Genomic DNA, 11,554 nt, shown 5'->3' with positions numbered 1-11,554 from the left:
CCCGGCGCAGCGCCCCCTGCCGGCCGGAGGACTCCGCCGCCGGTCCGGCCCCGCCGCGCTCCCCCGGCCCCGCGGCCCGGTCGCGCCGTTCCGGGCGGCGGCCGCCATGGCCGCGGCGGGCGGCGAGGGGCCCGCGGGGCCCTGGGGGCCCGGGGCGGGCCGGGCCCTGCAGACCGCCATGAGGGCGGCGAGCGGCGCCCTGGAGATGGACAGCGCCGGGCGGCCGCGGGTGAGCGCGGAGCGGGGCGGGACGGGACCCCCGGGCCTCACCCCGCATCCCCGGGCCCGGCCTCCCCTGGGGGTCCCCCCGGCCCTGGGGGCACCGGCAGGGCCGGGATCCCACCGAGGCCAGGGGAGACGCCCCGGGCAGGCTGCGGGGTCTGGGGGTCCCCGGGCCGCCCCCCGCCCTGCCCGGAGCCCCGACAGCCCCGGGGAAGGGCCCGCTGCTGCCCCCCGGCCCAGCCTGGCCCCCGCCCCGGCAGGGCCCGGAGGGTGACGGGGGTCTCACCGCTGCTGCCGGGGCTGCGGCCCCCCTCGGGCACCTCCCTCCTGCCAGCGGGGCTGGGGCTGCTCGGGGGTCCCGGGGGGCCGTGGCTCAGCCCCCCCTCTCTGGCAGGAGGCCTACGTGGAGTACCTGAAGAGCATCACCTTCATCGCGCAGGCCCTGCAGGAGGAGGCGGCAGGGACAGGTAGGGCAGGACCCCCGGCCGAGCCCTCGGCAGCCCCCCGCCCCCCATGCCCGCTCCCCGCTCCCCTGCCGCGGCCCTTTCTCCAGGCCTGCGGGGACGGCAGATCCACGGCAGAACGCGCCGGGGCCGGTGGGTGCAGGGGTGGGTGCCCTGCGGGTGACCCTAACGCCCTGCCCCGCCCCACAGACGGCAGCGAGGGGGTCGCCCCTGACACCCCGAAGATGCTGAAGCTCGCGGAGCAGTGCCTGGAGAGAGTCAAGTCCATCGCAGCGGCGCTGGGTGAGCGAGGGGTTGTGGGGAGCTGGGCCCCCACTCGGGGGCCAGGCTGGTGGCAGGGGGGCAGCTGACCTGTCCTTCCCTCCCCAGGGAAAGCCCAGGCAAAACCGGCTGCGCAGGAGCGGAGCGGGGGCCCTGCTCCCCTCCCCAGGCACCGCCGGGTCTTCTCGGACGAGGGGGGGAAGCTCTCTCCCTTCCTGCCACCGGAGATCTTCCAGAAGCTGCAGATCGCCGAGGCGCAGAGCACGCGGAAGTACGTGGGCTCCAACACGGGGGGCTGGCGTCTGCCCCGCTCTGCTGGGGGCAGGGGGCACGGCAGGGAAGGGGCCCCGGGTCGTGTCAGCGTGCCCTGCGGTGGGTGCTGAGGGCTGGTTCCCGGCAGGGAGCTGACGCCGCTGGAGGAGGCGTCTCTGCAGAACCAGAAGCTGAAGGCTGCCTACGAGGCGCGGGTGGCGCGGCTGAACCCCAGCCAGGCCCTGCAGAAGACCTCCCTGGCAAGTGGGGCCCCCCCGGGTGGGAGGCCGGGGAGGGAGGGCTGCTGTCCGGCGGGCTGGGAGGGGAGAGGGTCCCTGCGGTGCCTGGGGGACCCCTGCTCCCTGCCTGCCACGCTGGTGGCCGTGGGCTTTGGGCAGGCGTCCCCAACACGCCGCCTGCTTCACAGACGCTGTCCCTGCAGCGGCAGATGATGGAGAACCTGGTGATCGCCAAGGCCCGGGAGGAGACCGTATCCTTCCTGGCGGGGGAGAGCTCCGAGGGCCGGCCCCGCGGCCGTACCGGGCGCCGGCAGAGCCTCAGCCCGCGCCTCGCCCCCCGCCTCCCAGCCCCACGCACCGCTGCAGGCCCCGGTGCCCTGTCCCTGGGCTGCGCCGATCCCACGCAGGCTTTTGGGGTCCCGGTCCTGTCCTGCTACCGGCTGATCGGGGAGATGGGGGTGGGAGAAGGGCTGAGCCCAGCCCCTGGGCCGCCGTGGCTGTGCCGGGGCAGCGGGTTGGTGCCGGGGCGGTGGGCGAGCGGTGCTGGCTGGGTGCCGCGGCGGTGCGGGGGCTACGGAGCCTTAACTCTGCCGTGGCCCAGCTGCAGCGGAAAATGGAGGAGCGGCGGCTGCGGCTGCAGGAGGCTGCCAACAGGTGAGCGGGGATGTCGCAGGGGGACCCCGGGGGCGCGGGGCCGCCCTGGCAGGTGCCCTCACCCGGGGCCGTTGCATCCCCAGGAGATTCTCCAGCAGCGTGGCCCTCACCCCCGAGGAGCAGGAGCAGAGAGCCCTCTACGCCGCCGTCCTCGAGTACGAGCAGGACCACGTGAGTACGCGCCGGAGGCTGCTGCCGTGGGTGCCGTGGGGACAGAGGACCGTGCCGTGGGTGCAGGATGCGTGCTGTCCTTGGGTGCCATGGGGACAGAGGCCTTGACACCCCTGGGTGCTTCTGGGGCAGGGTGCCATGCTGTCCACCGGCACCGTGGGGGCAGGGTGCCATGCCGCGGGGCAGGGTGCCACGCTGTCCACCAGCACCGTGGGGCAGGGTGCCATGCCGCGGGGCAGGGTGCCATGCTGTCCACTGGCACCGTGGGGGCAGGGTGCCGTGCCGCGGGGCAGGACGCCGTGCCGCGGGGCAGGGTGCCATGCTGTCCACTGGCACCGTGGGGCAGGGTGCCATGCCGCGGGGCAGGACGCCGTGCCGCGGGGCAGGGTGCCATGCTGTCCACCGGCACCGTGGGGGCAGGGTGCCGTGCCGCGGGGCAGGGTGCCGTGCCATCCCTGCTGACTGGCCGCGGACGCTCCCCAGGACTGGCCGAGGCAGTGGAAGGCCAGACTGAAGCGGAGCCCGGCAGACCTCTCCCTGGTGTCGGGGCTCTTCTCCTGCCTCCTCAGGTAGCGCCGGGGTGGGGAAGGGCCCAGCTCGGAGCGAGGGGGCCGTGGCCGCTTGCCGGTGCCCCCTGCCCGCCCCTCGCCCCCCCGCCCACCCCCTCCCTCTGCTTCCAGCTTCCCCGAGCACCCCATCGCCCAGCTCCTGCGGCAGCTGCAGTGCGCAGTGTATGCCCGCCTCTACCCAGCCGTCAGCCAGAGCGCCGCCGACGCCGCCCCCGCCACCCCCACCGGGCTCTCCTTCCTCTCGCTGGACGCGGGGGGCTCGCTGCCCGCCGAGCCCGGGGGCCGCCGGCTCCGAGCCTCCCGCAGCCTCCACTGCATGTTCTCGGTGCCCGAGCACGGCCCGGCCGGGCTGCGGCACAGCTTGTCCAGCACGCCCGTCGCCGACGGTGGCCCCGGCACCCCAAGGGCAGAGGGCGGCTGGCCGGGGCCGGCGGCAGCCCCCCAGACCCCCCGGGAGAGCTCCTTCGAGGACCTGGAGCGGTTCCTGGCGTCGCCCGAGGGCTGGGCCCCCGGGGAGCCCCCGGCCGGCCCCGGGCAGGAGGCAGCGCTGCCGGAGCAGCTGAAGGGCATCGTGCGGGACATCCACAACGCCATCGGTGAGGGACGGCCGCTGGGGTCGGGGGACCCGCAGGGGCCAGGCGGGGGGCTCTCCCCAGCGGTGGGCTCTCGGGGGGAGGAGGGGGCCCCCTGCACCCTGTTGTTTTAGCCGGGGCGGACTTGGGGTGCAGGGTGGGGAGGATGGGGGGGTCTCGCGGGCGCCCGCCGAGCGCGCTGCGTAACTCGGCCCTTCCCAGACAGGCTGCTGTCCCTGACGCTGCTGGCCTTCGAGGGGCTGAACACCGCCGCCGGCAAGGACCAGTGCCTGGCCTGCCTGGAGGAGGCCTTCTTCCCCCCGCTCTGGGCCCCGCTGCTGGCCCTCTACAGGTACCACGGCCCCGGGGCCAGGCTCCCCGTGGCCCCCCCGGCCCCCTCCCCGGCAGCCCCTCGCCTCTCTGCCCGCAGGAGCGTGCACCGGCCCCGCGAGGCGGCCCTGGCCCGGAGCATGGAGCGGCACCGGCACGCCGGCCCTGCCGACATGGGGCTGTCCTCCCGGCTCTTCCCCCCGGCCCCCGGCTGCCCCGCGTACGGCTCCGCCGTCGAGGACCTGCGCCTCATCGCACTGGAGACCTGTCCCCGCAGGAAGCTGGAGTGCATCGGTGCGGGGCCGGGGGGGTCCGGGCTGGTGGGGGGGTCCCGGGGGGTGGCGGGGCGACCCTCAGCGCTCACTCTGTGCCGTAGTGCGAGCCCTGCGCGGCATCTGCGAGTGCGCCGAGGAGTACTGCGGTGCTCGGGACGGCCGGACCCCCGGCTCTGCCGCCATGTGAGTGCAGGGGACGCGGGGGGCAGCCAGCCCCATGGCCAGGAGGGGGAGCGGGGTGCTCGCCCCTCCTGTGCTCGGGGTGCAGATGTGGGGCTGGGGGTTCCCGTTGCCGGTGGGGTGTCAGGGCCACTGGTCGCCGTTGGCGGTGGCGCTGATGGTTCCCGTTGCCGGCAGCGGGGCGGACGACCTGCTGCCCATCCTGTCCTACGTGGTGCTGCAGACGGGGCTGCCCCAGCTGCTGTCCGAGTGCACCGCCTTGGAGGAGTTCATCCACGAGGGGTAGGCGCCGGGGGGTCCTGGGCCACGCGGGCACCCCTGGGTGGGGTCACTGTCCCCCCGTCCCGGGACAGGGCTGCTGGGGCTGGAGGCGTGGGGAGGGGAGCGGGGTGGGAGCCGCAGCTGCTGCGGGTGCAGGGCTGCGGTGTGGTGGCCGTGGCGGTGTGGCCGTGGTGGGGTCGCCATGGCGGTGTGGTGGCTGTGGCAGCATGGCCGTGGCGGCATCCCAGCCATGGCGGTGCGGCCGTGGCGGTGTCCCAGCCGTGACGGTGCAGCCGTGGCGGTGTCCCAGCCGTGATGGTGCGGCCATGGCGGTGTCCCAGCCGTGACGGTGCAGCCGTGGCGGTGTCCCAGCCGTGATGGTGCAGCCATGGCGGTGTCCCAGCCGTGACGGTGCGGCCGTGGCGGTGTCCCAGCCGTGGCGGTGCGGCCATGGCGGTGTCCCAGCCGTGGCGGTGTGGCCGTGGCGGCGTCCCAGCCGTGGCGGTGCGGCCGTGGCGGTGTCCCAGCCGTGACGGTGCGGCCGTGGCGGCGTCCCAGCCATGGCGGTGCGGCCGTGGCGGTGTCCCAGCCATGGCGGTGCGGCCGTGGCGGTGCGGTGGCTGTGGCAGCGTGGCCATGGCGGTGTCCCAGCCGTGACGGTGTGGCCGTGGCGGTGCGCGGTGCAGGTACCTGATCGGGGAGGAGGGGTACTGCCTGACGTCCCTGCAGAGCGCCCTGTCCTACGTGGAGTCCCTGCAGTGAGGAGGCGGCAGCGGGGGACCCTCTCCTCACCACCCACCGGCAGGTGCTGCTCCCCGGCCCTGGGGTGGGGGGTCCCCGTCGGGGCCTGGCCGGAGGAGGGGGTGACCCGGGGGTCCCCCCCCACCCCGGGCCGCTGCCGCTCCCCCTGTCCGCCGGGGGGCGCTGTCGGCGCAGGGTCAGCCCCGCCCTCGCGGGGGCGGAGCCGCGGGCGGGCACCGCCCTTCTCGGTGATGTCACTGCCCGCGGTGGGCGTGGCGCGGGAAGCGGAAGGGGATCCCGTGCGGAGCGCGGGGCCGGGCCGGCAGGTGCCGGGGGGGGGAGACCGGGACCGGGACCGGGGGAGCATGGCCGGGGGGGGCTCGGGGGCCGGGGCTGGGTGCTGAGGCCTTGGCGGGGGCCGGGAGCGGGGCGGGGGGGGGCTCACGCTGCTGCACCCCCAGGATGTGCGCGGGCTCGGCGCTGCGGCAGGAGTACCGGCACTGCCTGGAGCGGGAGTTCCGCCGGGGCCGCGCCGGGCCCTGCTCCGACGCGTCCTTCGGAGAGAGGCTGCGGCAGCGGCTGCTACTGGAGCCGGCGCTGCTGGGGGCCCTGCAGGACGACGCCCCCGCCCTCCTGGCCCGCGGGCTGCGGGGCCGCCCCGACCCCGGACTGGCGCTGCAGGGCCTGGCCAGCGCCTTCCGGCTGCTGGAGCTGGCGGCCGTCAACCTCTACCTCTTCCCCTGGCGCAAGGAGTTCGGCACCGTCCAGGTGAGCACCCGCCGCCCGGGACGCCCCGGGGGTGCCGGCAGGGCGGTGGCGCAAGGCGTCTCCAGCCGTGCCCCCCGCTCTCGTTGCAGACCTTCTCCAGCGCGTACGTGCACTTGCTGCGCCCGGCGCTCCCCGAGGCTGACTTGGTGCGGAGCTTCGGCCGGCTGGGCTATGAACAGCGCGACCCGCACCGCCTGACCATCTCCCGGCCGCCTCCAGGGCCCGAGCTGGCCGCCGCCGCCTGCGGCTTCTTCGCCTGCCGGCTGGAGTGCGAGATCCTGGCGGAGGTGGTGCTGCGGCTGCAGCCGCTCCGGCCATGCGCCGAGGACCTGCTGGAGGCACGCCGGCTGGCCGGGGACGTGGAGGCCTGCGTGAAGATGCTGCTGCAGCAGCTGGGGACGCAGCGCGAGGCGGCTGCCAACTGCGGCGAGGGCATGGATCTCTACCGGGAGACACCGGCCAGCCCCGAGGACACGGGGGGAGAGGACGCAGCCCCCCCAGCGCTGTGGAGGGACCCTGGCAGCCCGCGGGGCGCTCAGGACGTGCCCGGGAGGGGCTGGGACTGCTGCGGAGATGGCGAGCGTGGGCAGGAGCCGCTGCCCTCCATGGGCAACCCCAACCCAGACACCTCCTCCTCCTCCTCTCGCCTCTTCCTGGAGCAGGAGCTCGGCGGGGCTGGCGGCACGCTTTCCACCCTAGCTGTGGGGAGCAGAAGCCCTCAGGTGCCGGGAGAGCCCCAGGATTCGCCCCCCGCCGCCCCCCAGGAAGTCCCCAATCTGCCCTGCTACCAGCTGCACTCCTGCCTGCGCCGGGGCACGCTGCCCTCTTACTGCTGCACCACCTGCCAGCAGCTCCACGCCGGCGCCTGCGCCGCTGGGCAGGCCTGCCGCAGCCGCCACCGCGGGCAGGAGCTGCGCAGCGAGAGGCAGCAGAGGCTCTGGCTGCAGCGGACAGAGGTGGACATGCTGCTGGCTGACGGCTCCGGGCCCTGGTCCTAGACCCCCAGCCCTGGGGCGCTGCCGCGGGCTGCGCCCGTCCCCCTGCAGCCGGGAGGGGATGGGGACAGCCACCGCTCGGCCCGAGGGACACCGAACTCACCCCACTGGGAGATAGCGGGGCCTGTGCCGTGCTCTGCTTCGCCCCCAGGGCGGTGGGAGCCAGCCGGGCTACGGGAGGACGGGCCCCCGCCCCAGCCCTGGCGCTCCCCTTGTAATCGGCTCAGTGCATCTCAGTAAAGCGCGGTGCCTCGCAGCCTGGTGGTCTCCTCCTGCCCGGGCGGGGGGAGCAGCGGCCCGAGCGTGCCCGCTCCTGGGGAAGGGACACGGCCTGCGCTGCCGCCCGATGCCACATCGCCCTGCGGGAGCAACTCTCGCCTCCCAGGAGAGCGGGGCTGGGCTCCGCTTCAGGCCAGTTTGGGGAGGCAGAGCAGGGCCACAGCTTCTCCAGCCCGGCTGGAGCCGAGGGACGAGGCGATTCACTCCCCACCGCTGCTGCTGGCAGGTGCTTTTATTGATGGCAAAGTCGGGGTTACCCCACGCAGCCAGCACCGGCCGAGGGCCCCCACAGGACAGGGCTGGCCCCGCCAGCGCCCCGGCCTCTCCTTGCCGAGCCCCAGGGGCCCCCGGCCCCGTCTCCTCTCTCCCACCCCGGGGAGGAGGCAGGCACAGGGCTGAAATCCGCCTGCACCTCCCGGGGCTGCCCTCGCCCAGCCCTGCGCTGGAGCCCGTCCAGCTCCGGGGCAGATGTGTACGGGGGGTGGGCCGCAGCGCGCCGCAGCCGGGCCGTTCCCGTACCAGTGCGGGGAATTGGAATTCAGAAGCCGTCCTGGGAGGGGATGGAGCCCGCGGTGCTGGTGCTATTCCGCTGAGGAAAGCCATCCCGGCTGGCGTGCGCCATGCCTCCTCCCGCAGGCCGGGCTCAGGGCTTGCTGCGCTTCGCCTGGCTCTCCGTCCCCGCGCTGGCAGCGGCCGCCCGCTTGTTGCGGTGGTGGGGGAAGGTGGGCATGAGCTCCGGCTCGCAGGCTGCGGGGCAGAGAGGGGGGTCAGCGGGGCCCGGAGTGCTGCAGCCCTGCCCCGCGGGGGGTTTACTTACGCAGGGGCTTCTCCTTGAAGTAGGAGCTCTCCAGGCAGTCTTTCGCTGTCGCCCTGCGGGGACAAGGACGTGGCAGGCACCCCCCCAAGGTGCCGATCTGCCGCGGGGGTGGCGTGACACAGGCAGCCCCCAGGTTTCCTCCTCCCCTGCCCGCCCGGGGTCCTGCCCACGCAGAGCTGGCGAGGGCTCTTACCGCTTCTTGGGATCGTACATGAAGAGGAAGTTGAGCAGCCGCAGCCCGGCCTCCGACAGCCAGGGGAACTTGTGCTTGAGGTTGTTGTAGGGCTGCTTCCGCAGGGTGTACTGACTCACCAGGGGCAGCTTGGAGAAACCCTGAGGGGGACGGAGCGTGAGGCGGAGGCAGGGAGAGCCGGCAGAGCAGGCGGCACACGGGGGACCGCTCTCACCGGCCAGATGTTTTCGTTGGGCGTCCCCAGGAGCTGCACGATGAGGTCGATCTGGTGGATCTCGGAGGTGCCTGGCAGCAGCGGCTTGTGGGCCAGCAGCTCGGCGAGGATGCAGCCCACGGCCCTGCGGAGCAGGGGATGTGCAAGATTCAGCGGGGGCAGGAGAAGCCCCTCCATCGAACCCCCCCTGCGGGTTTGCAGGCCCCCGGCTGGCCCCTCCTGCCCTCCCCTTACCACATGTCGATGCTGGTGGTCTGGGTCGTCATCCCCAGCAGCAGCTCGGGTGCTCGGTACCTGCACAGGGGACAGCACTGTCTCACGGGGACCATGGTGGAGCTGGCGCAAAGGAAGCCCCCGCCGAACTGCGAGGACTCGCCCATGTCACCCCGAGCCAGCGCAGCTCGGCCCCTGGCACCAGCCACTCACCAGAGCGTGACGACTTTGGGGGTCATCGGCTTCGGTGGCATCCCATAGGTGCGTGCCAGTCCAAAATCGGCTGCAATGGGAGACTCGAAATGAGAAGACAGGCAAGCTCCTCGCTCCGACCGTGTCACGGAGCGGAGGGAGATCTTCGGGCACATCCACGGCGGGAGCCAGACTGGCAGTTGCTGGGGGCTCACCTATCTTGACGCAGCCCTTGTCAGTCATGAGCAGGTTGGACACCTTCAGATCCCTGCCAAGGAACAGAGAGCAGCCGCTCAGCACCGTCCGTCAGACACGGCTCCTCCCGCACCTGCGCTCCCCCAAGGCTCGCAGGCAGCTGCAGAGCCCCAGAGCTGAGCCATCATGAGAAGCAAATCTCATCACCCGGTGCATCCCTGCCCCGCCAGCGCTCCCACACGGAGCCACCGATTCACCCACAGCTACTCCACGCGGTGCTCCTTGCTCGCAGGACACGGGCGTGGGAGGCGAAGGACACCGCGCTTCGAGGGCTCGGCAGGCTCCCTCCCGTCAGCCCCTTCTCCCCGCGTCCCCTTTCCCACCACGGCTGTCCTGCTGCTCCCACCTGTGGATGATGTAGTTCTCATGAAGGTACTGCAGGCCCTTGAGGACTTGCAGGATGATGCACTTCACCTGCAGACAGAGGACAGGAGCACCGACCTCTGCGAGAGCAGCACCAGCCGGGCAAACCCCCGGAGGTTAAACCCACTCGGGTGCCCTGTGGTCTGCCGCATCTGTCACTGCTGTGCAGCGCGTCAGTCCCCATGTCCTCCCAGAAGTAGCTCACAGGCTGTCCGGGGCACATTTTCTCCCAGCTCTGTTTCCCTGCCAGTTTGCTCCAGCCCAAAACCCAGCCTGGAAAGTCCCTGGAGCGTTCTGTCAGAGCCAGCTAAGCCCCTGCTCCCCACGCAGTCTCACCCGGTGCTCCCCAGCTCTGCTGAAGCCCAGCACAAGTCCAGGGATCACAAAGTCGGGGGAGTCCACACTGGTGGCCAGTGCGTTTTGGCTGGAGTGGCAGCACCTTCTCAGGGGTACCTGAAGCTCAGCCCAACTTTTACCTGAGCCTCTGAAAAAGGCGTCTGCATGTTCTCGAGAAGGCTGGCTAGGTCCTGCTCGCAGTAGCCCATCACCAGGAAAATACTGTCGTAGACAAGACGCAGTCAGGAGCCTCCCCCGGGACACCTCTTCAGTGTCCCAGCGCAGGTCTGTGCCGCAAGAGACGGCTCAGGGGACTGAAAAGGGTCTGAAAGGCAGAGAGAGCAGGAGACGATGGCAGGACAGAGGGGGGACTCGCACCTCTCCAGATGATTCCCTACAACCACCTCCTTCAGCTCCACGATGTTGGGGTGCCGAAGCTGCAGGAGCAGGGTGATCTCCCGCAGGCTGCTGATGGGCATTCCTGCGGAGAGCAAGAGCCACGCTGCACAACTGCCTCGAGCAGGGCCAGGGATGCTCCCGCCACAGCTCCCCTGCTCCTCCATTACCATCTTTCTCGTTGTCCATCCGCACCTTCTTCAATGCCACGGTCTCATCTGTCAGGGTGTCCCGGGCCCGGTCTGGAAGAGCAGCACAGGCCACACGCTCAGCACCAGAGAGCAAACACTGGTTTTATTGTGAACCAGCAGGACCCCTGCGCTGATGAGCCTCCTCTCAGCCTCAGTCCCCCCAACAGCAGCTCCCAGCCCGACAGGTTCCAGCTGCCAGGATGCGGGCAGGTGGGCTGCAGCCCCCTCCTTCCACCCAGGAACCGGCTCTGCCCCAGGCCCGGGGAGAGCAGCCAGGGCCGCGCTTACACACTATGCCGTAGGTGCCTTCTCCGATCCGGTTCAGCTTCTCGAACTCCTTCACGCTCCGGCATCTTCCCAGCTGGAAACAAAGAGCCACGTCGCAGGCGGGCGCCAGCTCTGGGGCAGACTGCGGTGCTGCTCCGGTGCTCATGGAGCAACCCAGTGTTTCCACCACACGGCAGGCACATGGGCTGGGGCAGCGGCGGCTCCTCCGGCCCCTCAGGAGCCTCCCCCTTCCCAGCACAAGCTGCTCCCGGCCGGCGGGCCGGCTCTGCAGGCGCCGCACGCTGCCCAGCCCCCTCCCTGCTCCCAGCCCGCCCTGGCACGGGGTGAACCTGGGTGCCCGCCGGCCCAGGGCCGCCACCGCCGCCCCTCAGCAGGCCCCGGGCCCACCCACAACCCGGCGGCCCTGAGGCCTCTGGGACCCTCTTCCCCCCCGCCCCAGACACCTCCGGACGCCCGGGGACCCCGGTCCCTCACCCGGTCGGCCGCCGGCACCTCGAAGAAGCCCTCACCCCGCAGCCGCCGCAGCCGCAGCGGCTCCAGCTCCCCCTCGGCAGAGCCCCCCTCCGCCATGCCGGCCCCGCGCATGCGCCGTGACGCCGCGCACTGAGCCCGCCCCCCCAATACGCATGCGCAGCACCGCCCGCCCACGGCGGCGCCCACCCCTACGCATGCGCTGCGCAGCCCTCCCAGCTGCTGCGCATACGCTGTGCCGCCTGCCCAGCAGACCCCGCCCCCCGCGCTGGCCCCTAGCAACGGTTGCTAGGCACGGCTTGGGGCCGAGGCGGTGGGCCCCAGAGCAGCCCGCTGGGGGCCTTGCCCCTGTATGGCCCCGCCCCGTGTAGCTCCGCCCCCTCCGTGTGGCC

The 11,554-nt window shown here is 72.8% G+C and overlaps 2 protein-coding genes across 7 annotated transcripts; one reads left to right on the top strand and one right to left on the bottom strand.

The window, feature by feature from the left end:
- Positions 1–66: 66 nt before the first annotated feature.
- On the top strand, positions 67–7,210 carry VPS9D1 (VPS9 domain containing 1). Of its 4 annotated transcripts, XM_075161692.1 has the most exons (17): positions 67–229; positions 617–689; positions 876–968; positions 1,056–1,218; positions 1,348–1,459; positions 1,627–1,689; positions 2,040–2,092; positions 2,176–2,263; positions 2,747–2,832; positions 2,944–3,428; positions 3,627–3,756; positions 3,835–4,028; positions 4,111–4,192; positions 4,367–4,471; positions 5,137–5,255; positions 5,653–5,959; positions 6,049–7,210. In XM_075161692.1, the coding sequence occupies exons 1-15, from the start codon at positions 107–109 to the stop codon at positions 5,210–5,212; spliced, it is 1,926 nt and encodes a 641-aa protein (XP_075017793.1). In that variant the 5' UTR covers positions 67–106; the 3' UTR covers positions 5,213–5,255; positions 5,653–5,959; positions 6,049–7,210. The 4 variants fall into 4 exon arrangements, with proteins under 4 accessions (XP_075017793.1, XP_075017792.1, XP_075017794.1 ...); XM_075161691.1 differs by having other exon boundaries at positions 3,627–4,028; XM_075161693.1 differs by lacking the exon at positions 876–968 and having other exon boundaries at positions 3,627–4,028.
- Positions 7,211–7,450: 240 nt separating this feature from the next.
- Positions 7,451–11,281, bottom strand: CDK10 (cyclin dependent kinase 10). Of its 3 annotated transcripts, XM_075161705.1 has the most exons (13): positions 11,166–11,281; positions 10,692–10,764; positions 10,383–10,454; positions 10,195–10,297; positions 9,957–10,038; positions 9,464–9,531; positions 9,078–9,130; positions 8,884–8,953; positions 8,692–8,751; positions 8,458–8,581; positions 8,244–8,383; positions 8,051–8,103; positions 7,451–7,980 (listed from the first exon to the last, which is right to left on the bottom strand). In XM_075161705.1, the coding sequence occupies exons 1-13, from the start codon at positions 11,274–11,276 to the stop codon at positions 7,877–7,879; spliced, it is 1,113 nt and encodes a 370-aa protein (XP_075017806.1). In that variant the 5' UTR covers positions 11,277–11,281; the 3' UTR covers positions 7,451–7,876. The 3 variants fall into 3 exon arrangements, with proteins under 3 accessions (XP_075017806.1, XP_075017805.1, XP_075017804.1); XM_075161704.1 differs by having other exon boundaries at positions 8,884–9,130; XM_075161703.1 differs by having other exon boundaries at positions 8,244–8,581; positions 8,884–9,130.
- Between the last annotated feature and the right edge of the window lie 273 nt (positions 11,282–11,554).

This window comes from Calonectris borealis, chromosome 12 (assembly GCF_964195595.1).
Source record: "Calonectris borealis chromosome 12, bCalBor7.hap1.2, whole genome shotgun sequence".
NCBI classification, from domain to species: Eukaryota; Metazoa; Chordata; class Aves; order Procellariiformes; family Procellariidae; genus Calonectris; species Calonectris borealis.
Note: the sequence above shows the minus strand (reverse complement) of the source record. Positions and strands in the feature narration are given on the sequence as shown.

Excerpts from the sequence above, each read along its gene's own strand:
- VPS9D1 (XM_075161691.1), top strand. The coding sequence starts at position 107 with ATGGCCGCGGCGGGCGGCGAGGGGCCCGCGGGGCCCTGGGGGCCCGGG. Across the intron at positions 1,690-2,039 it reads CCAAGGCCCGGGAGGAGACC|CTGCAGCGGAAAATGGAGGA; the intron begins GTATCCTTCCTG and ends GCCGTGGCCCAG. Across the intron at positions 2,093-2,175 it reads CTGCAGGAGGCTGCCAACAG|GAGATTCTCCAGCAGCGTGG; the intron begins GTGAGCGGGGAT and ends TTGCATCCCCAG.
- CDK10 (XM_075161703.1), bottom strand. The coding sequence starts at position 11,276 with ATGCGCGGGGCCGGCATGGCGGAGGGGGGCTCTGCCGAGGGGGAGCTG. Across the intron at positions 10,039-10,194 it reads GTAGGGAATCATCTGGAGAG|TATTTTCCTGGTGATGGGCT; the intron begins GTGCGAGTCCCC and ends TGTCTACGACAG. Across the intron at positions 9,532-9,956 it reads CGCCTTTTTCAGAGGCTCAG|GTGAAGTGCATCATCCTGCA; the intron begins GTAAAAGTTGGG and ends CTCTGTCTGCAG.